General features: G+C 47.8%; 1 protein-coding gene and 1 long non-coding RNA gene across 2 annotated transcripts in view; one reads left to right on the top strand and one right to left on the bottom strand.

Annotated features, from left to right (window-relative positions):
• The window catches only part of HMCN2 (hemicentin 2), a 196714-nt gene that overhangs the window by 64491 nt on the left and 106759 nt on the right, over positions 1–25464 (bottom strand). The window contains exons 16-22 of the mRNA XM_077284766.1: positions 6969–7160; positions 6423–6518; positions 6197–6324; positions 3369–3513; positions 2999–3111; positions 2554–2713; positions 1039–1204 (exon numbers count right to left, since the gene is read on the bottom strand). Of these exons, the coding sequence (XP_077140881.1) occupies positions 1039–1204; positions 2554–2713; positions 2999–3111; positions 3369–3513; positions 6197–6324; positions 6423–6518; positions 6969–7160 (1000 nt within the window). The remainder of the gene's footprint in view (positions 1–1038; positions 1205–2553; positions 2714–2998; positions 3112–3368; positions 3514–6196; positions 6325–6422; positions 6519–6968; positions 7161–25464) is intronic.
• LOC143805428 (uncharacterized) lies at positions 724–23599 on the top strand. The gene is made up of 3 exons (XR_013221238.1): positions 724–840; positions 17170–17236; positions 22553–23599. It is a non-coding gene; the product is annotated as an uncharacterized LOC143805428 (long non-coding RNA).

The raw sequence follows: 25464 nt of genomic DNA, 5'->3' as shown, positions 1-25464 counted from the left end.
CAGTGGGTGCTTTAGTACTATTTGGGGCACAGTGGGGCATTAGAAGTATGTGGGGCACATAGGGGGGCATTAGTATGTGGGGCACAGTAGGGGCGTTAGTAGTATGTGGGGCACAGTGGGGTACATTAACAGTATGCAGGGCACAGTGGGGGCTTTATTAGTATGTGGGGCATTAGAAGTACGCGGGGCACATAGGGGGCGTTAGTATGTGGGGCACAGTAGGGGCGTTAGTAGTATGTGGGGCACAGTGGGGTACATTAGCAGTATGCAGGGCACAGTGGGGGCTTTAGTAGTATGTGGGGCACAGTGGGAGCTTTAGTAGTATGCAGGGCACAGTGGGGGGCTTTAGTAGTATGCGGGGTACAGTGGGGGCTTTAGTAGTATTTGGGGACATTAGCATTATGCAGGGCACAGTGGGGACGTTAGTAGTACGTGGGGCACAGTGGGTGCATTAGCAATATGCGGGGCACAGTGGGGGCATTATTATGTGGGGCACAGTGGGGGCGCTAGTAGTATGTGGGGCAGCACAGCAGGTACAGTAATAGGTAATAGTCATGTAATCACCTATATGTTCTGCTGAACTACCACCTACCACTATCCAGTTGCTGTATGGCGGTAGTTGGTGGTTGGTGATTTTTATTCTGATTTCGGGATTGATGTTAGATGTAAAACTGTATTCTGGAGTAAAAGATGCAGCAGGGGAAGTCAGTGAGAAATGTTTCTAACCTGTAGAGTTATTGGACTGAACTGTAGTGTCATGCAGTCTTATGTTTCTCCACTAGGTGGCAGACGTGTAAATGAGTGGGAAGTCATGGTGATCTTGTCAGGTCAGGACCGGAGGTCAGAGCATTTTTTATTTGCATAATTTCGGGAAACGATATCTTGACTTTAGTGATGGTTGGTGAATAAAGATGTGAGGGTGAAGAAATAATGAGGGGGCTGGGCAACTCTGATGCCTCCTGCCGAATGATGGTAAAAAAAGCACAAATGTGATGTAAGCAGAATATACATATATGACTGAATGTAACCAAATCTTACCTGGCAGAGACTATGGGCAGGGGCAGTGAGTCCTTCCTCCAGGAGACAGTGGGAAGAGGCGACCCCTGCACGTCACACAGTAAAGTAATCTCTGCTCCCAGGGCGGCAACCACAGGGATCGGTGTTCTGGGGTCATGTGATCCGTTCAGGTTTATTCTGGGCTTTGCTGAATAAGAAATTTACAATGATGAGAAAATAGGAAACTGTACAGTTCGCAAGGAAAATCTAATTTATGGTGCATGCAGTACCTCTCCTCACCACTGCTAACATTGCATAGATATCAATGCCACAGCGCCCCCACCACAATGAGAAGGTAATGTATAAATCTAAAGAAGCACTCCTCCTCCTCCTTCCATCAAAATTTTTATCCTACTAATATATTGCAATCATCATATTACATAGCATTGCGTACTTACAATTGCTAATTTTTCCCTTCTGCCTATCTAATTCTTCTCTTTTCTATTAAGTCTATGACATTCTGTGATTAAAAACTGAACAGCTGAATCATTCTAAGCTCTATGTAGAAACAGAAGGTCAATTTTCCCTGTATGAGTTATAAGTCACTGCAAGAGTGCCTGGCAGGGGGAGGAGCAGAGCAGCTGAGTCAGAAGTTGAAGAGGGGAATACTTTTTGCAGGGACAAAAGACTTCCTGTTTCTACATAGAGCAGAGAAAAGAGAAGAATTAACTGGGTAGAAAGGCAAAATGAGCAATTGTAAGTGCACAGTGCTATGTAATATGATGATTGCAATATACTAAGAAGATAAAAACTGATGGGAGGAGGGCTTTTTTAGCAATGATATAACTTTTGGATCAAGTTTATCAGAAATTATTTATGTCTCATTATCATCAACGTACTCTGCTCAATGAAACAAAATAATTAAAGGGAACCTGTCACCCCCAAAATCGAAGGTGAGCTAAGCCCACCGGCATCAGGGGCTTATCTACAGCATTCTGTAAGGCTGTAGATAAGCCCCCGATGTATCCTGAAAGATGAGAAAAAGAGGTTAGATTATACTCATCTGGGCGGGCGGTCCTGTCCGATGGGCGTCGCGGTCCGGGTCCAGCGCCTCCCATCTTCATAGGATGACGTCCTGCAGTACTGCAGTGCGCAGGCGACGGGAATTGTCAGAGAGGCCCGGCGCCTGCGCACTGCAGTACTTTGCTCTGCCCTCAACAGGGCAGACAAAGTATGCCTGCGCCGGAGCCGCAGCGTGAAGACCAGAAGAGGACGTCATCCTATGAAGATGGGAGGCTCCGGACCGGACCGCGACGCCCATCGGACCGGACCGCAGCGGGACCGCCCCTGGGTGAGTATAATATAACCTCTTTTTCTCATCTTTCAGGTTACATCGGGGGCTTATCTACAGCATTACAGAATGCTGTAAATAAGCCCCTGATGCCGGTGGGCTTAGCTCACCTTCGATTTTGGGGGTGACAGGTTCCCTTTAAGGATCTTTCTGACACTGTCACTTTAAATGCAATGAAAATCCTAATAATAAATGGGGTCACTTACTGTGCACTATAAGCCGGGACAGTCTGCTGGTGGCCCCCACCTGATTTGTGGCCGTGCAGGTGTAATCCCCGGAGTCGTCAGCAGAGGGCAGTGTGATGGAGAGGCTCCCGTCCCCGCCGATCTGGTAAGAGCCATTCTCTGGGGACAGGACGTCTTCCCCCTGACGGTGCAGACAACACATGGAGGATCAGACATGGGACATGGGACATAGGACATTGCAGGCGGTGTAGATTTGGGCCGGGTGCATCCAGCAGTTTTGCCATTTTCTCATCACAGCTGACGTTAGTACATTGAGCGTTTGGTTTATCTGGCTGCACACGATATGTCCTGACGTCCGCTAATGCCAAGCATTCAGTAAAGAAGGGAAACATGGCGAGGAAGACGTAACTGATTGTGGGAAGCGATGTGCCAATTTGTGAATGGCGATGTTGGCGACTCTGATTACCTTTGTCCAGGTCACTACAGGCTGTGGGTGTCCTATGGCGTTACATGGTAATATGACGGCCCTCCCCTCATGGGCGATATGTTCCGTAGGTCCGGGCGTGATGGCTGGGGCCACTGGGGATATGGAAATAACAAAAACGTGACAATGAGCTTGTGCGAATGCCGGGAACAAGCTTCTCGCCCAGAGACGGGCGTCTTGGCTAATAATGGAGCATTCCTGGTCACCCGTCGGCTGTGCAGACCCCTGTGAAGGCCGTGCCCACGTAACGCTGCACATTGTCCTCCCTCCTTACCAATCTGCCGGTGGATTACCATCTCCTACTTTGTGACAAACTTCTCCCCACAAACAAGCAGAACAGTTTGCTCCTCACCTTGGACCTGCAGACGGACGCTGTGATTGGTGGATCCTGCGGCATTGGAGAGTTCGCACACGTAGCTCCCAGAATCCTCTCTCAGGGCCGGTTCCATGCGCAGCCCGCCGGCATCATCGATGGAGTGACGCCAAGAGAACTGCAGCTGGAGGGGAGAGCAGAGAACAGATGGACATGCTGCAGGCCGCCGCCTGTTTGTGTCTATCCGTCAAAGACGGCGAGAGAGAAGACGACAGCAGATACCTGGAGTAGGTGAGCAACGTGGAGACGGGCCGAAGACATCACTGGGACAGAGACCCGGTGGGTATCCGACACTGCTGGACGGGCACATTGTAGAGGGGCAAGGATGGGGTAACGGGGCCAGAAAGGGGCCAAAGTGCTTGGCTTTCCAAAATGTGTCACTGCTGCTCTGCTCTGTTCTGTGCCCCCATGACAACACTGCCTGGCCTGTGCATCGCTAGTGAGGATTATCACAGGGACATCACATGGATCTCCAGCCATATCAAGGCCTACATGCGTTCTAGGTTAACCCCTTCCTGACTGGGCCATTTTTCAGTTTTCATTTTTTCTCTCCCATAACTTCATTTTTTTTCCCATCCGTGTAAGATTTGTGTTTTTTTTTCAATAATTACTTTAGTTTTCAGTCCCCCTGGCAGCTCTGAGCACTTGTAATTTATGCTACAATGTTATTATATTGCAATATATACTAGAACTGCAGATTTCCTAAGAAGCCCCCGCCACGTATGGAAACTAATATGGGAGCGATGGCCGCCATGGCAAACTGTTGTCTCCCTGCGATAGTGTTACGCAGGAGGGTACGGATGGGATGGGTGCCAGAACGATTGCTGCAGGCCAGCACACCACTTAAATGGTTAAACACCTGAGGGTTCGGCTGTACAACACAGCCAACACCGGCCCAGATTGAGGTGGGCTGAGCTCCTAAGCCTGCATGCCACCGAGGATGGACCATACCCGCTCCAGGCAGGATGTGGACATGGATGTAGATGTTGGATTTGATCTGTTTTACAAAAAATGACCCTATGACAAAGTTGTACTTGGCAGCCTGGAGCAGAATTGTAAAGTGAGCCCTCCAGTTATACAGTTGGGTCCATATATATTTGGACAGAGACAACATTTTTTCAATTTTGGTTATAGACATTACCACAATGAATTTTAAACAAAACAATTCAGATGCAGTTGAAGATCAGACTTTCAGCTTTCATTTGAGGGTATCCACATTAAAATTGGAAGAAGGGTTTAGGAGTTTCTCCTTAACATGTACCACCCTGTTTTTAAAGGGACCAAAAGTAATTGGACAGATACAATAATTTTAAATAAAATGTTCATTTTTAGTACTTGGTTGAAAACCCTTTGTTGGCAATGACTGCCTGAAGTCTTGAACTCATGGACATCACCAGATGCTGTGTTTCCTCCTTTTTGATGCTCTGCCAGGCCTTCACTGCGGTGGTTTTCAGTTGCTGTTTGTTTGTGGGCCTTTCTGTCTGAAGTTTAGTCTTTAACAAGTGAAATGCTGCTCAATTGGGCTGAGATCAGATGACTGACTTGGCCATTCAAGAATATTCCACTTCTTTCCTTTAATAAACTCCTGGGTTGCTTTGGCTTTATGTTTTGGGTCATTGTCCATCTGTAGTATGAAACGACGACCAATCAGTTTGGCTGCATTTGGCTGGGTCTGAGCACACAGTATGGCTCTGAATACCTCAGAATTCATTTGGCTGCCATGACTAGTGACCCAGTGCCACTGGCAGCCATGCATGCCCAAGCCATCACACTGCCTCCGCAGTGTTTTACAGATGATGTCATATGCTTTGGATCATGAGCTGTACCACGCCTTCGCCATACTTTTCTTTTTCCATCATTCTGGTAGAGGTTGATCTTGGTTTCATCTGTCCAAAGAATGTTCTTCCAGAACTGTGCTGGCTTTTTTGGATGTTTTTTTAGCAAAGTCCAGTCTAGCCTTTTTATTCTTGATGCTTATGAGTGGCTTGCACTGTGCAGTGAACCCTCTGTATTTACTTTCATGCAGTCTTCTCTTTATGGTAGATTTGGATATTGATACGCCTACCTCCTGGAGAGTGTTGTTCACTTGGTTGGCTGTTGTGAAGAAGTTTCTCTTCACCATGGAGATTATTCTGCGATCATCCACCACTGTTGTCTTCCGTGGGCGCCCAGGTCTTTTTGCATTGATGAGTTCACCAGTGCTTTGTTTCTTTCTCAGGATGTACCAAACTGTAGATTTTGCCACTCCTAATATTGTAGCAATTTCTCGGATGGGTTTTTTCTGTTTTCGCAGCTTAAGGTTGGCTCTCCATTCCTTTGACCGCATGTTTACTTCACAGCAAAACCTTCCAAATACAAGCACCACACCTCAAATCAACTCCAGGCCCTTTATCTGCTTAATTGAGAATGACATAACGAAGGGATTGCCCACACCTGTTCATGAAATAGCCTTGGAGTCAATTGTCCAATTACGTTTGGACCCTTTATAAACAGGGTGGCACATGTTAATGAGCTGAAACTCCTAAACCCTTCATCCAAGTTTAATATGGATACCCTCAAATGAAAGCTGAAAGTCTGAACTTCAACTGCATCTGAATTGTTTTGTTTAAAATTCATTGTGGCAATGTTTATAACCAAAATTGGAAAAATGTTGTCTCTGTCCAAATATATATGGACCTAACTGTATATGGGTTAATACAAGAGTGTGCAGCTCCGGGGCTGTTACCGATGGGCTGTGTCCTCTGTTACTAAGCAGCGGAGTCTCACTTTAATTCTGAGACCTGTACCACTCCAGGCCTGGTACTTACAGGTTTTGAGTCCTTCAGCCATCGCTGCACAGGCAGAGGGTTACCAGCAGTGACAGTGCAGGGCAGGGACACCAGATCACCTTCAAGGACAGTTATCTCCGCGGGCGCCACAGCAACCTCTGGGGCCACTGGTGAATACAAAGGGTGCAGCAGTTATCCAAACAATCTGCATTTAATAAACATCTGATGAAATCGCACACATTGGGTGATACGTGGATCCACCTACCAAGTCCGGTGACCGTGAGCAGGATCTCAGCCTGGATCCACCCAAAGGGGTTCCTGGCCTCACACACGTACACGCCGGTGTCCTCGGGTCGGACAACTTAAAAACAAAAGTGAGCAGAGTTGCTCAGTGACTGGTGATGGTGGGGACACGCAGTCTGCACTATATTCCTGTCACCTGCGGTCATACCAGCAGCAGCCATTTGTGACTGGTGCACAGACAGTAATGCAGCCACCGGGACAGTGATGGCATCACCGGATTCTCGGCACATTAGCTATAGGGACGGCAGTGTCCAGGCAAAAAGATTACAATTTGTGGCTGATTTACATTTCTCATTTCCAAATTGTTTTGTTTTTCGCCGTCCATTAGAATGTGCCTGATAGCTGAAGTTTAAAGGGTTAAAGGAGCAACTATAGCTGCTTTCTTCCTAAAACAGCGGCTCCACTATCCAAGGGAATGTCTGACACTGCAATACCGCACAAACCCTGTGGATCGCTGCGGCGCTGTTGAAAGACAGCAGCCATGTTTTCCTGTAAGCAGTGATCGTACTTTTCATGTGGACGGTGTTTGAGCCAAGGCCGTTGATGATTTCTGTGGTTCCGGTGGGTAACACCGGGCCTTCTTCTTGCCGAAACCAAGAGACGGTGGGAATGGGGCTCCCCTCGGCGCTGCATATGAGCCGCACACTCTCCCCGACATCCACTTCCACATCTAGAGGGAAATCCACAAACTGCGGCGACGCTGCAAGACACAAAGGACGCACTCCATAAGTGACTAACCTCTGACAACCAATGGTATCTACCAAACCTCTATATGCACATTGTCAGAAAAAAGATGGCATCAGCTCTGCTGTATGATGCCTGAAGCGACAGCTCTCCCGTTCTGCCAGTAGGGGGCAGCACAGATAACTGTGACCACTCGTATTGCAGTCTTTTGCCAAAATCCACACAGAGATCGGCTTACTCCTTTATAGACCCTTTGGGCTCATTAAATGTGGCTGCTCATGTGGAGCCTCAGTGACCAATCAGAGCGCAGCGATCACCCGTCTTAATGATAAACCCTGAGCTCTGATTGGTTCCTGCACACGTAAGTGTTTTATGAAATATTCTATTAGGTAAATCAGCTGCTGAAATCCTTTTTTCTGACATCACATTCTAGGATCTGGCTGCCAGACGCTACATTATGGGCCATATAGGTCACCCTGGACTCACCTCCACCCTATAAACCCCACTCCCTGGGGAGGGGATGGGAAAACTACCCCAAACCATCATGTAACAGCTCCTATGTCACACGTGAACTCACTGCTTTATGAAGAATAAAGGTCTGAAGTGAGTGTCCCCATGACAACACTGCCTGTCCTGAGCTCAGCGCCAGCACATGGACCTTCTGTGGCTTCATCCTCATCAGGACCAGCGGTAACATTGATGTCCCCATGACAATGCTGATCCACCAGGAGATCAGGACAGGAAATGCAATTTATTTTTATTCAATTTTAGGGGGGGAAGTAAAATAAAACTTCAATGTTAAATCAAATTTATTAATGAAGCTTACTAAAATGAGCTGGTGAATACGCCTCTGCTCTATCATAGTCCTGTGTTACCAGGGGAAAAATGACAGAATCATCTATACATCAGTCCCCCTCTGTTCTGTGTGCTGCTCTAAGGGGGTCTCAGGCTGCTGACATTCTCCTTAATGTGGGGGACCCGGCGTCCATCAGATGGTGACTCATCCGCCCCCACCACCGCTGCTCTCCTGTATTGGTGGGGGCGACATTGTGATGCTGTGATGTCACTTCTCGACGGTTATTAGGCTGATGTCATCGTGTCATGTGTCTGAGTATGTGATGATGAGAGGGAATGGCCGCAGGTGTTACCAGAGGATTTATTATTAACCATTTCTAGACCAATTATCACTATACACCGACACCTGCCGTATACAGCGCTGACATCTGGTGACAGGACTATACGAAGGGCGTCAAGAGAAAGCCGGAGATACGGCAGGGGATGGGAATACAATCTATTACCCCATTATTAGCCATTACTGGGGAGGTGACTGTATGACAGGTGAGTACAATCTATTACTTCCTGTTATCAGCCATTACTGGGGAGCAGAGACTGTAGGACAGGTGTGATGGTGTGATATGCTATGTGGGTATCATTTTTGTGTATATTTCTATTTTACTGATGATCATGGTGTTACTGTATCTTGTAGGATGAGTTGTTATTTGCCATCTGATATTCTCCCCACAGTTCTGTATTGTTATCTCTCCACAGGGTCAGTGAATAATGTTGTTTGCTAATATACTAATGACATGTTGACCTAGCTTGTTGAAACAATGAGCCCCTGAGACCTTCCCCCTCCTGGCCTGTGAATGAGGGGGGAGACTTGTAAATATCAGGGAGGTGAGACACAGAGATCAGTCTGATGTGGAACCATGATGTGAAGAGCATATCAGAGAGAAAGAAGGGAATATGGACTGTTATCCTCTGTGCTGGATTGTTGGACTTTTATTTTCTAACTGAACTGTATTCGTGTTCTGGAATATTTAATCCTTTGTGTGATGGATCGTATATATGGACCTTTCGTGTTTTGCCTAAATAAAGGTCTTGGAATTGTTCACTATTCTCTTGCTCTGTTAATTGTGTGATATCGGAGAAGGAACCCGTGACAACTGGTGGCAAGCAGCGGGATCAACAGAGCGTAACCTAGTGGAGAACCACCCACAGAGTGAGTACAGAAATTGGACTGTATCCAGTTTACAGGAGAGAGCCAGAGACTTGGGCCTGAACTACCAGGGACTGACTAAAGAGGCCTTAATTGATCTACTGGTGGGTGCTAGCCAGATCACCTACTCCCATATGTCTGAAGGACGAGCACTGGAGACGAGGACCCCCACCCCAAAAGGCCAGTGGGTGGTGTGGTACGAAGAAGAGATGGCGGTTCTGGGTCCAGGCGTCTCTCAGGAGTACAAGGAGGAGGCTGCCCGCCGGGCACAGCGGAGACAAGAAGCAATGGAGCTTGAAAGAGGGAGTAACGCAATGTGGAATGTAAACCCAACGATCCGGGAGCCTGTACGGATCACCCGGACAGAGTTTGAGCCATTTGGTTAGGCTTCCGGAGATGTGGAGGGGTTCTTCAAGGACTTTGAGCAGCAGTGTGCTGTGATGGAGGTGCCCCACTCTGGCTGGATGCATTTGTTAGTGGGACTCCTGAACGGTAGCCTGGCAGAGGCTTACCGAACCATTGACTCACAGTGGAATCGGGATTATAACATTGTAAAGCAGACTATCCTGGATTACCATGCTATCACCCCAGACTCATATAGGGCCAAGTTCCGAGACCTCCCTTGCACTACGGGGGGGTCGTTTAGGATGTATGCACATAAGATGTCCCAGGCATGTCGGAGATGGCTGGAAGCAGAAAATGCCTTTACTGTGGAAGATGTTATACAGGCGTTCCTTATAGAACAATTTCTTGACAAGTGCCCCGCAGAGGTACGGGAATGGGTCCGGGAGCGCACGCCGTGCACTGTGGATAGAGCTGCAGCCCTGGCCGATGAAGCCCTTACTATCCGACCGCAATGGAGGAGGCTTCTGAACAATGAACCACGGCCTTCGACCGCGCCCCGTCCCCCTCCGATTATATCTGCCCCTCCACCCAGCCGCAGGCCGATGACAATCACAGCTCACAATCCTGGGCCCCAACAGTTCCGACCACAACCTGGGGGTATCACAGAGAGGAGATGTTACGGGTGTGGGCAACCTGGACATTTGCAGTCTGGCAGTCCCTCAAGGATTCAGAGGGAGCCCCATGCAGCCCCACCTCGTCCAGTGCATCTTGTGCACTCCATCCCGCCTGAGGAAGAGGAACCACCACCCCCACCAGAGTGGACAACCGACCACGGCACCATAGATACCCCTCCTGGAGTGTACGGACTCCGGCCTTAGTCCATCAGAAATACACAGCAACAGCATTACCACCTGCAGGATGTCTTAATTGATGGATACAAAGTGTCGGGACTTAGAGACAAGGGGGCATTCCTGACTATCGCTGACCCCCGTGTGGTTCGACCTGAGGCAATTCACCAGGGCCCGGGAATTCCCATTGTCCTGGCAGGGGGTGTCCGCAAATATATACAGAGAGCTTTGGTACATTTGGATTTCGGTTTTGGAGAAAAACTATGTTGGATTGGCTTTATGGGAGGACTTCCTGCAGATATCCTCCTTGGAAATGACATTGGGGAGTTGCAAAGGCAAAGTTTTGTGGGAGCAGAAGGTCCGTGGGCCTCTCCTTCTTCTGAAAGAACAATTGGAGGGAGATATCGCAGATACCGTAACGCCCATCATTCCCTACATTCTAGAGTTCAGAGACTGTCTCGCCCAGCTAGCTACCTTGGCTAATGAACATCAGCGAACGGCCCAGTCCAGTCAAAAAGCCTGGTATGACCATAAAGCCAGGACCTGGGAATTTATGCACAAGCGCTCATGATTATTGCAACCCCTGCCACTGTACAAGGAACTATAAACAGTGGAGCAAAGTGGACTAAAGTGAGCAGGCCAGAGGTTTATGTAGACCTAATGGCGTGCTCACTTATTATGAGGGGGGAGAGGTTGTGATAGTGTGATATGCTATGTGGGTATCATTTTTGTGTATATTTCTATTTTACTGATTATCATGGTGTTAAGGTACCGTTACACTAAACGACTTACCAACGATCACGACCAGCGATGCGATCGTTGGTAAGTCGTTGTGTGGTCGCTAGGGAGCTGTCACACAGACAGCTCTCTCCAGCGACCAACGATCAGGGGAACGACTTCGGCATCGTTGAAACTGTCTTCAACGATGCCGAAGTCCCCCTGCAGCACCCAGGTAACCAGGGTAAACATCGGGTTACTAAGCGCAGGGCCGCGCTTAGTAACCCGATATTTACCCTGGTTACCATTGTAAAAGTAAAAAAAAAACACTACATACTCACCTTCTGATGTCTGTCACGTTCCCCGCCGGCGGCTTCCTTGCACTGAATGTGTCAGCGCCGGCCGGCCGTAAAGCAGAGCACAGCGGTGACGTCACCGCTGTGCTCTGCTTTACGGCCGGCCGGCGCTGACACATTCAGTGCAGGTTAGCCGCCGGCGGGGGACGTGACAGACATCACAAGGTGAGTATGTAGTGGTTTTTTTTTACTTTTACAATGGTAACCAGGGTAAATATCGGGTTACTAAGCGTGGCCCTGCGCTTAGTAACCCGATATTTACCCTGGTTACAAGTGAACACATCGCTGGATCGGTGTCACACACACCGATCCAGCGATGACAGAGGGTGATCAGCGACAAAATAAAGTTCTGGACTTCTAGCTCCGACCAACGATATCACAGCGGGATCCAGATCGCTGCTGCGTATCAAACACAACGAGATCACTATCCAGGACGCTGCAACGTCACGGATCGTCGTCGTTCTCGCTGCAAAGTCGCTTAGTGTGAAGGTACCTTTACTGAATCTTGTAGGATGAGTTGTTATTTGTCATCTGATATTCTCCCCACAGTTCTGTATTGTTATCTCTCCACAGGGTCAGTGAATAATGTTGTTTGCTAATATGCTAATGACATGTTGACTGTTGTGAATTCCGTTCTCGGGCTCCCTCCTGTGGTCATGAACGGTACTGTGTGAGTTTGTTCTAGGGCTCCCTCTGGTGGCCTTTAGCGATATGGCTGGTCTTGGCTGGGCTCTGCTGATTCATTTCCTGCTATGCTGGGCCTATTTAATTCACCTGGCCCTTCATTTGTTGCCTGCTGTCGGTGTATTCAGTCCTGTTTCTGAGTTCTCCTGAATATTCCTTGTGACCAGTCTCCTGCTGGAGAAGCTAAGTTTGTTTGCTCATTATTTCCTTGAAAACATTTCTCAGTATATAATGAGTTCAGTCCAGCTTGCTTTTATGTGATTTTTTGCTGGCTGGTTAGTTCTGGGGTGCAGAGTGCGCCCCTCACATCGTGAGTCGGTGTGGGGGTTCTTGCATTCTCTGCATGGTTTATTTTTGATAGTTTTTGTACTGACCGCACAGACTCCTATCTATTTTCTGTCTATCTAGTATTAGCGGGCCTCATTTGCTTAACCTGTTTCATTTCTACGTTTGTCTTTTCCCCTTAACTCACCGTTATTATTTGTGGGGGCTATCTATAACTTTGGGGTTATTTCTCTGAGGCAAGTGAGGTCTTTGCTTTCTCTCTAGGGGTAGTCAGTTTCTCAGGCTGTGAACGTGGCGTCTAGGATTTTAAGAACGCTCCACGGCTGCCTTTAGTGTGTGTGGATAGGATCAGGATTGCGGTCAGTATAGCTGCCACAACCCCAGAACTTGTCCTATATTCTGGTCATATGTGTCAGGTCAGTTTTGAGGTCCTACCACCGGACCATAACAGTTGACCTAGCTTGTTGAAACAATGAGCCCCTGAGACCTTCCCCCTCCTGGCCTGTGAATGAGAGGGGAGACTTGTAAATATCAGGGAGGTGAGACACAGAGATCAGTCTGATGTGGAACCATGATGTGAAGAGCATATCAGAGAGAAAGAAGGGAATATGGACTGTTATCCTCTGTGCTGGATTGTTGGACTTTTATTTTCTAACTGAACTGTATTCGTGTTCTGGAATATTTAATCCTTTGTGTGATGGATCGTATGTATGGACCTTTCGTGTTTTGCCTAAATAAAGGTCTTGGAATTGTTCACTATTCTCTTGCTCTGTTGATTGTGTGATACCGGAGAAGGAACCCGTGACAAGGTGTCTACAATCAGTTACTCCCTGCTAGAAGGAGCACCTGTCTCGTGAATTCAAGAACTTCCAGGAGGAGGACCATAGTGAGTCTCTTCTCCCCAAGGAGAGGCAGGCTTCCTGGGAGGTTGGCATGGCTTCCCAGGCTTCTGTTCCCCAGTCTTTGTAGGCGGGCAAAAGGGAGCAGCAACAGCCCAGGAAGGAATGAGGAGATCAGGACGGGTGAGAATGATCATACCTTCCTACTCCAACCCCGAGACGGCTCATCGTTCGCCCAGAGAGGGAGACAGGGGCACCCCAGGCCCCAGGAAGAAGAGCCCAGGAACATCCTCGGGGAGGGGATTGAGAAAAGCACAGGTCCCTTCCTGGAGAGGTTTAAGAATCAGCGGCAGTTCTCAGAAATGAAAGAGTTAAATACCTAAGTAGAACCGCCAGCCGGTGTCCTAAGCAAGAAGGAGGAGAACTAAGTCGTGACTGGAGTCCCACGTGCTGGAACAAGCTGGGAGAATTAGGGGCAGAGCCGACAACAGGGAAGCGGCCTCCCTTCAAGGCAGAGGACTCCCAGAGCAGAAGCCAGAGAGTCAGGGGAGGAAGAGGAGAAGGAGTGTGCACTGCTGAGGGAGATCCGAGAGCTGGAGTCTCCTGTGGAGCCAGTGGAGGAGACCAAAAAAAGGAAGAAGACCAAGGAGACTGCACGGGAGGTGGGGAGTTACAAATATGTACCAATGTCTGATGTTAAACCTACCACCTCCTGTGTAAACCCCACCAAACCTAAAGGTACGGGCTCTGCAGTGGGTCCGGGGCATAGACAAGGTGGAGAGAGGAGGAGGACGTCCGGCGATGCAGCCGCCTGTGCGAACAGTTCAGGCTGTGGAGGTACTCACGGCACCGGACATAGGGGATACCGTGGAGTTTCCCTCCCTGCCCTCTGCAGATAAGCCGGTTATGGCCAAGGCCAAGAAGGGCGGGGGGAATGTCCACACTGTTGCAAAAGGGGGACGTGTGGGCAAACTCCATCCCTGCTCAATGCGGCTGAGCCGGCCGAGGAGCGAAAGGGAGGCGCACTGTTGTGACCGGGGCGCGGTGCGCCTCAACAGAGAGGAGGCGCGTGGCTGAGACAGGGGATCTGCGTGACAGGAATATTCCTGCAGAAAAACAACAAGGGAAAAATAAAACTATCAAGAACACTGGACGCACTGCTGCGACAGGGGTGCAGTGTGCCCAAACAGGACAGCTGACAGTCTACCCAGGACAATAGGGGGCAGGTCGCTCCAAGGGCACAGCAGAAAGTCAGCACTGAACCAAAGAAAGCGGGTGTGGTGCTGCACCCATCCCCCAGTCCAGCAGGTGTGAGTGCAGAGATGCCAGACACAAGGGAGGAAGGAATGGATGTGACTATGGAAGGTGCAGAGAACAGTGGAACAAATGGTGGTGAGAATAGTGGTAATGGGGTGACAGGAGTTGGCAGTAATCGTAAGAAGGAAAGTAGCTGTGCAGAAAATGGTGGGAGTACTAGTGGAGTGAATGATGGTAGTAGTAGTGGAGTGAAAGAGGAGAGCAGCACTGGTGTTGGTGGAGGGGAAGTCGGTAATGGTCCCACTGATCTCCCAGCAGTGGCAGGGGCTTCAGCCCTAAGCTATTCAGGAGCTGTCACTGCTGGAGGTAGTAGTGTACCCTTGTCTGGTGGCCCTGGGGATGGTGACTTGCAACAGCGCTTCCTGGATGCCCTGAGGAAAGGGGAGAGTTCCATCAATGTAGAGGTGAGGGAGGTTGATCTGTCTTTCTTGATAGAGAGACACGGTCTTTCCGCCTTCTGAGATATAAGGGCAGAGACTGTGTGGTCTCTGCCTACACCAGGGCAGAGGAGTAACCGTAGGAACGTGGCCCGTCTCCTGTGGGTAAGCAAGGATGTCTGTCCTGATCGGTCAATGGTTGCTGAGCTACTGCTGGGGATGGGCTTTGCGGCATATTAAATCTTTGCCTTGATCCGTCCCTATGGGACCTCCTGCTTCAATGTCAGCTCAGTGAGACCAGAGGGCCTTGAGCTTTTATGGTGTCGCCATGAGCTGGCTCAGGTTCGCCCCGAATGGCAGGGTTTCTTTCCTCTCACAATATCCCGCCAGAACTCAGTCAGAAAGGTGATCGTTTTGACCAGTAACGAGTCACTTTCCTGTATGGACATCTCCACCTGGGTTGGTCGATAAGGCAACATCGTCGATATTCTTAAGAAGACCCATGATGACCATGGTATCTGGTCAGGAGCCTGGACCTTCATGGTGAAATTGAAGGTTTCAGGAAACACCATTACCCATTTCCCTTCCTCAACATTTTTGGGGAGGGACAAGATCTTTATTTTCTACCGGGGGCAGCCTAAGGTCTGACACAGGTGCGGCAGCTCCACACACTTTAGTGCACAGTGTACCACTCAGAAATGCGCACTGTGTGAGGACCTCAGTCATCTCGCTGCTTCCTGTGGCAGGATTAGGTGTAACTTGTGCGGTGACCTTGGTAACCCGTTCAGTTGCTATCCGTGTTCCTTTGCCAATGCGGTCCTGAAAACGGCGAGTGCGGCACAGGCGAAAGTTGGGACTAATCTTGCTGCTGAAGGGACCAGTAGGGGTGGAGGCAGGGAACCAGTGAGGAGTAAGCTGCCGACATCCAATATTAGGCAGCAGGAGCAGCGCCATGGGAACAGGGGCAGGGAGTAATGTCCCTAAATTCTGACCCGGGTACTTCACTTGCAGTTGAGGATCCTAAAGACAGCTAATTGAGAAAGGAAGTCAAGAGTGACATCCGGTGACAGTCTGGATGAGGGAGAGGGGGAGTTATCACAGAAAAAGAAAAAGGGTAACATCAAAACAACCAAGGATAAGAGGGAGTCCAGGTCTCGAGCCTCCTACTTGGAGTGCGACCCCTCTGACTCTCTAGCCCTGATCTAGGTGACATTGGAGGGTCCAGCTTCCCCCCTCCGGTGGATCTCTCCAACCGGTTCCGGGCCCTCCAGGACACCCCTCCAGAGGGGGAGGATGGGGACCTGGGGCTAGAGGTTGCGGACATGGTTGTTGGGGCTCAGGGGGTGCTGGGTGTTCTCCTCGGGGGGGGGGGGCAAATAAAAAGGCCTTTTGAGGGGGGACTAACTCAAGATCATCAGACAAGGGCCAGAGTGTATGTAAGGAGAGAATGGGTGAGTCTGTTTGCAGTAAGCGCACTAAAAACTCATCGTTTTCAAAGGAAGAGGGTGAAACTGTTGAGGGTGGGAAGAAAAAGGCTATCTAATTGAATCAATCATCCCACCCCATTGATGCTGGCAACCATTAATGTTTCCAGCATAAAGTCAGAAGCGGCAAGGTACACGGCCTTTCATTTTCTCGTCCAACTTGACACTGACATTTTGTTTTTGCAGGAGACCAGGTCGACTGACCTATCAACCATGCATAAAGGCAGGAGTGGAGGCATGGGCCCCCCTACTGGTATCTTGCGGCTGAGCCGTATAGCGGGGTGGTGGTGCTTTTTAAGACCGCAGCGGTTGAATGCAAACGATTCATCGAATTAGAAATGGGAGATGCTTGATCCTAGATGTCTCCATGGGGGGGACAGGAGCTTCGACTCATTAACATATATGGTCCCCAATCCAAGTGGGACCGCAAATATCCCTTTATGAAGATCAAACCTTTCTTATTTTTGAGTTGGCCTGTGGTCTTTGGAGGGGATTTCAACAATCTCATGAGAGCCTTTGATAGAGGAGGTTCTGGAGACCGGCTGGCTTACGACTGCGTTGCGCTAAAAAGCATAGTAAGTGAGGCATGCCTGGTGGATGTCCACATCCGTCACAACACAGACCACAGGGGATTCACTTTATTTAGAGGTAGTCAGTGCAGGTCTAGGATAGACAGGTTTCATTTGAAGGAGGAGGCCGTCTCCTCGCTGTTGTCGGTTGTGAAGGTGGAGTTCTCTGATCACTGTTTAATTATGTTTTCTCTGAATGTTACAGAGACTCCTCGGCTGGGAAGAAGTTATTGGAAGCTGAATGTGACGTTACTGGAGATACAGGACTGAAGGTCAGTGGCCGAAGCAGGTGTATACAAGTGACCGGACCGTGGAAAGACCTCTGGAGATGCAATATATGGCAGTGGCAGTTCAATATATCCGCAGATGCAGGGACCAGCCCGAGCAAGGGTCGGCCTGGATCACACACGTGCACAAAGTCCGTATGAGCAGCAGGAGTTCAGGGTAGTAGCAGCAGAATATCAATAAGAAGCAGGGAGATGCCAGCAAGACACCTTCCAACCAGGAGCTCAGAGATTGCTTCACTCAGTTAGACTGAGCACACAAAATACTCAGCAACAGGAAGCTGCACAGGGCCAGGTATATATAGCAGGTCCAATCAAGCTCAGTCAGGGCGGGGACAAATTAGCAAGGTAGGTGATGATCTCTATCCCAGACGAAGTTCATATGGTTTCAGGCAGAAGTCAAACAAGTTCCAAATAGCTCATCAAGCAAAGGAACAGACTAGCAAACAAAGAGTCGCAGGTTCAAATCCTAACACTGAATTCCTCACTCCTTGAGGAAGAAGCTGTAAGAAGGTCTTTTGAGGAATTTCTTCAGAGCCAGGTACCGTTGCTGGGCCTAAGTAACACTAAATCAGAGTAGTGAGAGATGTTCAAACATCAGGTGGCGAGATTCTTCCAGCAAATATCGAACCTCAGAAGCCTGAATAGGGATTGCCTGTATCAGAGCCTGAGGAGAAAATTTGAGCATCTTGTCTCGACTGAATGCAGTCGTGAGGAGATCTCCAGTGTGAAGTTCTTACTGAAGAGGTGTCAGTATGATAGGCACGCATCTTTGGTTTTAGAGAGGGACTACGGGAAGTACTACTCACCCGACTCTTACAGAAGCTGTAAGATGTCAGTGAATAGTAAGATAGTGGCGGGGCTGATAGACCGTACGGGATCCCTGAGAAGGTCCAGATCAGGGATCTTGGAGGTCATCAGTTCATACTACTCACACCTCTTGGGAAGGAGGGAACTGGATCATGATAGGATGTCGGCTTTCCTGGCTGAAGCTGTTCCTAAGCCAGGGGCTGACCTCTCGCTGAGCGGTTTGGCAGAAGCGATCAAAGAAGAAAAAGTGAGACTGGCAATCAATGGGCTCCGGCCCAAAAAAGTTGCCAGGTCCAGATGGCTTAACATTCTTTAGGACCTTTACGGACTCCTTCGTCCCCCCTCTTGACTCAGGTGTTTAATGAGTGTATTGCCGAGATCAATAAGGAGGTGACCTTTGTCAGTTTTGTCAAAGGGTAAAGATCCGTCACACATTGAGAATTGGCATCCCATAGCACTTCTCAATTTGGACAGGAAGGTTTTAGCTAAGATACTTTTAAAAAGGATAGTGACGTTTGCATTGCAGCTCCTTTCAGAGGCTCAGCACTGTTGCGTTCCTGGCCGTAGCACTTTCAGTGCTGTTCTAGGTGTTTGAGAGGCCGTAAAGCAAGGCAGTGTTGGGCCTTTGGAAGGAGTTCATGCTGACCCTGGATCAGGCAAAAGCCTTTGATCGGGTCGACCATGAGTACCTCTGATCTACTCTTTTGAGGTATGGTCGACCTTGAGGGTTTGTGGACTGGCTTAAGACCTTGTATGCAGGAGCTGAGACTTTCCCTCTGGTTAACAGGTGGATTGGACAACCTTTCAGGGTAGGATTTCGTGTCCACCAGGGCTGCCCTCTTAGCTCTTTATGTGTTTGTGATTGATCCCTTCCTCAGAAGGGTCGATTGTGGACCGTTGGCGGGGGTGAGGATGGGCAGAGTGGTGTCATATGCTATCATGAGGGTAGTGGCCTATGCGGACGATGTTACCGTTTTTGTTTCTTTGCAAGAGGAGGTGATGGTGGTGATGTCAGAAGTGGAGAACTAATTGGAGGCCTCAGGGTCCAAGGTCAACCAGGACAAGTGTGAGAGTCTCAGGCTGGGAGGCAGGGATCCCGGGTTGATCTTCCAGACACCCTCCCTGAACCACAAGAACATGCCAAAGTCCTGGGCATCGAATTTGACCACAGTGATTACCCCACGACAAACTGGGAAGGCAGAATCAAAGGTGTCGCCCAAAGAGTGGACCAATGGAAGGGTTGGTCTTTGACTATGACGGAAAGGGTTGGCCTGTGCAAAGCTTTCCTGCTCCCCTTGCTAAGCTACCTGGGCAGTGTCTGTGTCTTGCTAGAGCCTCTCTGGACATGGGTCTACAGTCTGTTCTTCCAGATGTTAAGGGGGAATAGACTGAATCTAGTCAAGCAGGAAGTCACTTACCGCATGAGAAGACTAGGGGGGTTGAATATGGTGAACCCCGTGGGGTTCCTAGTGAACACCTTTTTGAAAGATAAGGTGGCAAACCTCCGAAAAGAGAGGGCTCCTCCGTGGGTAGTCTTCTGCAAGGGATGGTTTCAGCCTTTTTTCCAGGAATGGGAGACAGGGATAATATTGAAGGATCTTCGCACACCGTATGGGCATCTCCCGGCTTATGTTACCCGACTTCTGAAAATGATGCTCCGATGGAGTCTGGGAATGTGGAAGGTGAGGTCCCTCCTGAGGAAACTCCTTGACATGCGGGTCTTGCTTTCACACTTTCAGAGACATTGGTCCTCAAGGACTACCCAATTCGGGATTTAGAGGTTAGGTTGAGTTTGTTAAATTCTAGCAGGATCCCCAAAAAGTACTGGGACTTGACGGCGCGGCTTCCAAGGTCAGTTGGATGTGAGGGACAATTTGAAGTAAAGGAGCTCCGAGGACAGGAATTGCCTCCATGAGGCTTGTTCTAACATGCTGGAAAGCATGGAGCACTTCCTGCTTCATTGTCCCTTTAATATAGAGGTGTACATCAGGGTGGGAGCTTCCACTGGTTGGCCATGGCTGGCTAATCTGTCTTACGTCGAGTGGGCCTATGGAGCATTCAGAAACCTTGGAAGAAGGGACTGAGCCACTTTATTCATAGTCAGTGCAGTGGTCAGGTACTTCACGTGGAACTCACGAGTTTTAGTTTCAATGCAGAGTAAAATCCTCCATGTAGATGAAGTTTGTAGCAGCATTCTAGGTGCCCTGGTGAACGTACGTTCTTTGGAGTGCAAAAGACTGGGTGCCCGTAGGATGGCCCATCTTTGGAGGGGTTTCTCCTTTGGGGTGCCTTAGTCCGTTAGTACTCAAATAGGAGGTTTGCAGGCATCGACCTTGAGCCGTGGGTGGCGAGTATGTAGGTTGTGTTCTGTTATGTTGGTTTTCTGAATATGTAGATAGTGTGTATTTTATATAATGTATAATAGAGGGTTTTAGTTAGGTTGGTTTAGGTTTAGTTAGGTTAGGTTGGTTAGGTGGGGAAATTTGGGGGGAGGGAGGATGAATAGCGGTTATAAGAGACTGATCTGGCCTGGCCCAGGTTCCACCTGGGGAAAAATTGAGGGGCCTGATCCTAGCTAGGAGAATTTGTGAACTTTGAGGCCAGAGCTGGATCAGGTGTGGCAGGATAGCGGGAATAATTAGTATAGGTGTGTGTTTATATATAGGAAAAAAAGTAAGAAAAAAAAATCTGTTTAATCTTGTATATACTGTTGTATTTAAGTTTGTTGTGGTGTGAGTGAAGTAATGTAAGGGGTGACTGAAAGGGATGGCAGTGGGACCAGTAGGTAAGTATTTGTTCTGTTTGTGGTTGTAGATACATTATGCGTGTTCCATTGAATAATATATTTAGGTTTAGTGTAATGTGTTTATTGTGTTGTTTTTTTTACTGGATATAGGACGGAGTGAATGTATTTTGGGTTTGTACGTAGCAGTATGAATGAAGCTGGGCCAGGAGTTTTACAAGATTTTATACTATTTATTATTTTAGGAGGGTGGTGATACTCATGTAGTCATGATTATTTTGTTTCTTCACTTTTAGTTTAATTTTCTTTATTATTCTGCTTCTTTAATTTTATTCAAATTTTTATTTCCCTTTTTAGTAGGTCGAGAACTTTCCTCCATTTTGCTTCCATTTCTGGTTTATTTGTTTGTGATTTGTGTCTGATTTTATTTTGTCTTGTTGTCTGATTGGAGCTTTGTGCTTATGTTTTGCTCTGTTGTGTCTGATCCTGTAATGTATTGTAGTTGTGTTATGTGATGTACTTATATATCATAAAAAAATACCTACAATCTAATACTCCCTGTTATCAGCCTTGTAATGTCCTCCTTTTACAATGATGTAGGTCCGGGTCAGTATCTCGCCCCCCTGCAATGCTCTATGAGAATGTGAAGCAGATGGGCGCTGGGGCTATATGGTCCTCATACAATCTATGACGTACATACAGGCATCTGCCCGACAGTGATGGGTCTAAGAAACTGGATTCAGATGCTGGGAAGTAAACGATATGGCACCACTGCCCGTCATACAGTAACACTGAGCAGATAGATACATATATACAGTGTATTCTGCAAATAGCAAACAGACGGACGGGACAGGGAAGACGTCAGCGCCAAACTGGGAGAAAACACATCTCATGAGAAATACAACCCCCCCCCCCCCCCCCCCAGCAAAACGGGGCTAATAGCAGATTCATTCGGGGACACCCCCCCATCCCAGATATCCACAATAGAGGGAAAGTTAATTCCCTAAAAATTAAACATTTCACAATTTCTTATACAGTACTTACATAGCAGAGGTTTGTTACACTTGTATCCAGTGTGGACAATCCCCTGTGACTGTATACAGCTCTCCCTGCTGCTTTGTTACAATGTTTCAGTGCAGGCTGTGGAGCACAGAGTATTGTCTTTGCTGGATACAATTGTATCACTTCCCACAGTTTTTCCTATTTGCTAATCTTGGGGGTAGTACTGTAGTAACTGCAGTTGCGATCGGGGGGGCTGCCACTGCCTGTACCAGGGGGGCTAAGCAGGGTGAGTTGTGCGGATACCTCGCCAGCAGCGCTCAGCTCTAAATGTGGACACAAAGGTTAAGGAGTTAAGGGTTAATAATAATAATAATAATAATAACAATAATAATAATAAGAGGATCCCTGTACATTGATCTTTTGGGAAAAATTATCCTTCTATCTAGACTTGCCTTCTGATGTATTATCGCAGTGTGGGAAAAATAAGTGCAGCCCCCGGGGGACACCAAATCTCCCACTTTACTGAGCTTAATTATGTTGTTAAAGTAGTTTTGTGTGGGCCGCGGGCAATGACTATGAGTGGTCTTTTCCTCCCTTCTGGCTTCAAAGCATCCCCACCCTATTAACTGCTTGTGAAATTGGCATTGGAGTGTTATGTAGTGATCCTGTGCTCCCATCATAGAGGTTTTGCTGACAACCAGGCCATGGGGGGCTAAAGTGCTATTTCATCCTCCACTAATTATTTTCAGAGCAATATGACATAAAGAAGAAGACCCCAGAGCTGAGGATTACCAGCCACCAGGATAGACCCTGCTAAATGTGCTACAGCCGACGGCGGTACTATGTACAATTGGGGCCTGGAAATTACCCCTCACCTCTGAGCCAAGGGGGAATGGTTATTTGTTCGAATATTCTCATTGGACTTTTGTGGGCCTGGCAAAGTCTCATTACCAGTCTTAAGACTTGGGCCCTGATCTTGTGATCTCTTTGTGATATCATCAAAAAGTTAATGTATTTCAGTTCTTCAATACAAAAAAAAGAATACACCACCATGAAAAATGATTTTAAAACCTGAAATGTTGGCCTACTGAAATGTATGTTCAGTAATTGCACTCAATACTTGGTAGGGACTCCTTTGGCATCAATTACTGCATCAATGAGGCGTGGCATGGAGGCGATCAGCCTGTGGCACTGCTGAGGTGTTATGGAAGCCCAGGCTGCTTTGATAGCAGCCTTCTGCTCGTCTGCATTGTTGGGTCTGGTGTCTCATCTTCCTCTTGACAATACCCCATAGATTCTCTATGGGGTTAAGGTCAGGTGAGTTTGCTGCCAATCAAGCACAGTGATACTGTTGTTTGTAAACCAGGTATTGGTACTTTTGGCAGTGTGGACAGGTGCCAAGTCCTGCTGGAGAAAGAAATTTCCATCTCCAAAAAGCTTGTCGGCAGAGGGAAGCATGAAGTGCTCTAAAATTTCCTGGTAGATGACTGCGCTGACTTTGGTCTTGATAAAGCACAGTGGACCTACACCAGCAGATGACATGGCTCCCAAAACCATCACAGATTGTGGAAACTTCACACTAGACCTCAAGCAGTTTGGATTGTGGCCTCTCCACTCTTCCTCCAGACTCTGGGACCTTGATTTCTAAATGAAATGCAACATTTTCTTTCATTTAAAAACAACACCTTGGCCCACTGAGCAACAGTCCAGTTCTTTTTCTCCTTGGCCCAGGTAAGACGCTTCTGGCACTGTCTATTGGTCATGAGTGCCTTGACACAAGGAATGTGACACTTGTAGCCCATGTCCTGGATACGTCTGTGTCTGTGTGAAGCAATGACCCCAGCAGCAGTCCACTCCTTGTGAATCTCCCACAAATTTTTTCATGGCCTTTTCTTAGCAATCCTTTCAAGGCTGCAGTTATCCCGGTTGCTTGTGCACCTTTTTCTACTACACTTTTTCCTTCCACTCAACTTTCCATTAATATGCTTGGATACAGCACTCTGTGAGCAGCCAGCTTCTTTAGCAATGCTCTTTTGTGGCTTACCCTCCTTGTGGAATGTGTTAATGACTGCCTTCTGGACATCTGTCAAGTCAGAAGTCTTCCCCATGATTGTGGAGCCTACTGAAACAGACTAAGGGACCTTTTTAAACGCTTAGGAAGCCTTTGCAGGTGTTTTTTTGTTAATTATTCTAATTTACTGAGATAATGACTTTTGGGTTTTCATTGGCTGTAAGCCATAATCATCAACATTAACAGAAATAAACACTTAAAATGGATCACTCTGTCTGTAATGACTCTATATAATATATGAGTTTCACTTTCTGTATTGAAGAACTGAAATAAATTAACTTTTTGATGATATTCTAATTTAGTAAGAAGCACCTGTATGTGTTCAATTCAATCAGTCTGATATGATCTGTACAATGTATCTTTTGCCATACAATCTGTGCAAGGCAGTCTGTCTAATATGATCTTTCCAATCTGATCTGCACAGTACAATGTCTACAATAAAATCTGCTTACTTTTTATTATTATTATTATTATTATTATTATTATTATACATTTTTATAGCGCCATTTATTCCATTATGCTTACTACAATCATATTTGTAGATCCCCAGTTCCTCCTGTCACCCAGGTGCCGGCAGCCGACCACCTGGATGAAGCTGTCAGCGCAGAAGCCATTTCTCCGTGCTGCGATCTTCTTTCTTTTGGAGCGCTGTCACCTGGATGAACACACTTGTCTTTACAATTGGCAGCGGATGCGGTCTCTCATCAGTCAGCGCCAGAACACAACACGCATTCCTCAGAGACAAGCGCATTTATCACAGGAGGGAGAACCTATTACCGCACATGAGGCTGCAGATCTGGACATCTGCACAACTAAATGACTTTTTCTCCTTTTTTTGCAGAGCACAAATATTAAAGGCGCTCTGCCCCAGAGTGTACACAATATACACCTCCATGCTTTACACTGCAGGCTGCATGGAGAAACCTGGAGAACAGTGCATAATAAAAACTAGGAATTGTGATGTAATATTATATTTTCTCACTAAACAGCTTTAAACAAAAGTGTCTGGTCCCTTTAGAAATTGCTAAAATTATCTTTTCACAAAAGGACATGAGAATTAGAATAAAAGATCCAAAAGTGCAAAGATTTTGTTAGGAAACACCCATAAATGCATAGAGCCACAAGGGGCCGCATGAGAGGGCCACTGTTACAAATGGCCTGTGGTAGTTGGGGGCACTGGAGCCTAAAGTAACAACTGTGGCCCACGTATTTCTCTCCCAGGTAGGCGATTCTACCTTCCGTTCCCCGAACAGGAGCAGAGGCTGAGCAGCGGGGAAAGTGACGTTGTCCAGCTCCATCTGAGAACATAACAGAGCGGCAGCTGGATCATGACACAGCGGGCGAGGAATTTCTGGAAGAAAGAACAGGAGGAGGAAGAAGAGGAAACAGGAAAGTGCAAGGATGAAGTGTGGGGAAGAGATTAGCGAGAAGTTACAAGACATGGAGGACGCCCGCAATGAAAAGCTTCTGCGCCGAGAACAAGAATAAATGCCCCCCGCCCCAGGGAATTAGGAACAGACGCTGGCAGCCTCCCCGAGAGGTGGGAAATAAAAATCACAAAGAGATGGCAGCGGCGAGAACGGCCGGGAA

Source organism: Ranitomeya variabilis, chromosome 2, assembly GCF_051348905.1.
Source record: "Ranitomeya variabilis isolate aRanVar5 chromosome 2, aRanVar5.hap1, whole genome shotgun sequence".
NCBI lineage: Eukaryota > Metazoa > Chordata > Amphibia > Anura > Dendrobatidae > Ranitomeya > Ranitomeya variabilis.
This window is presented reverse-complemented; position numbering and strand designations above follow the sequence as displayed.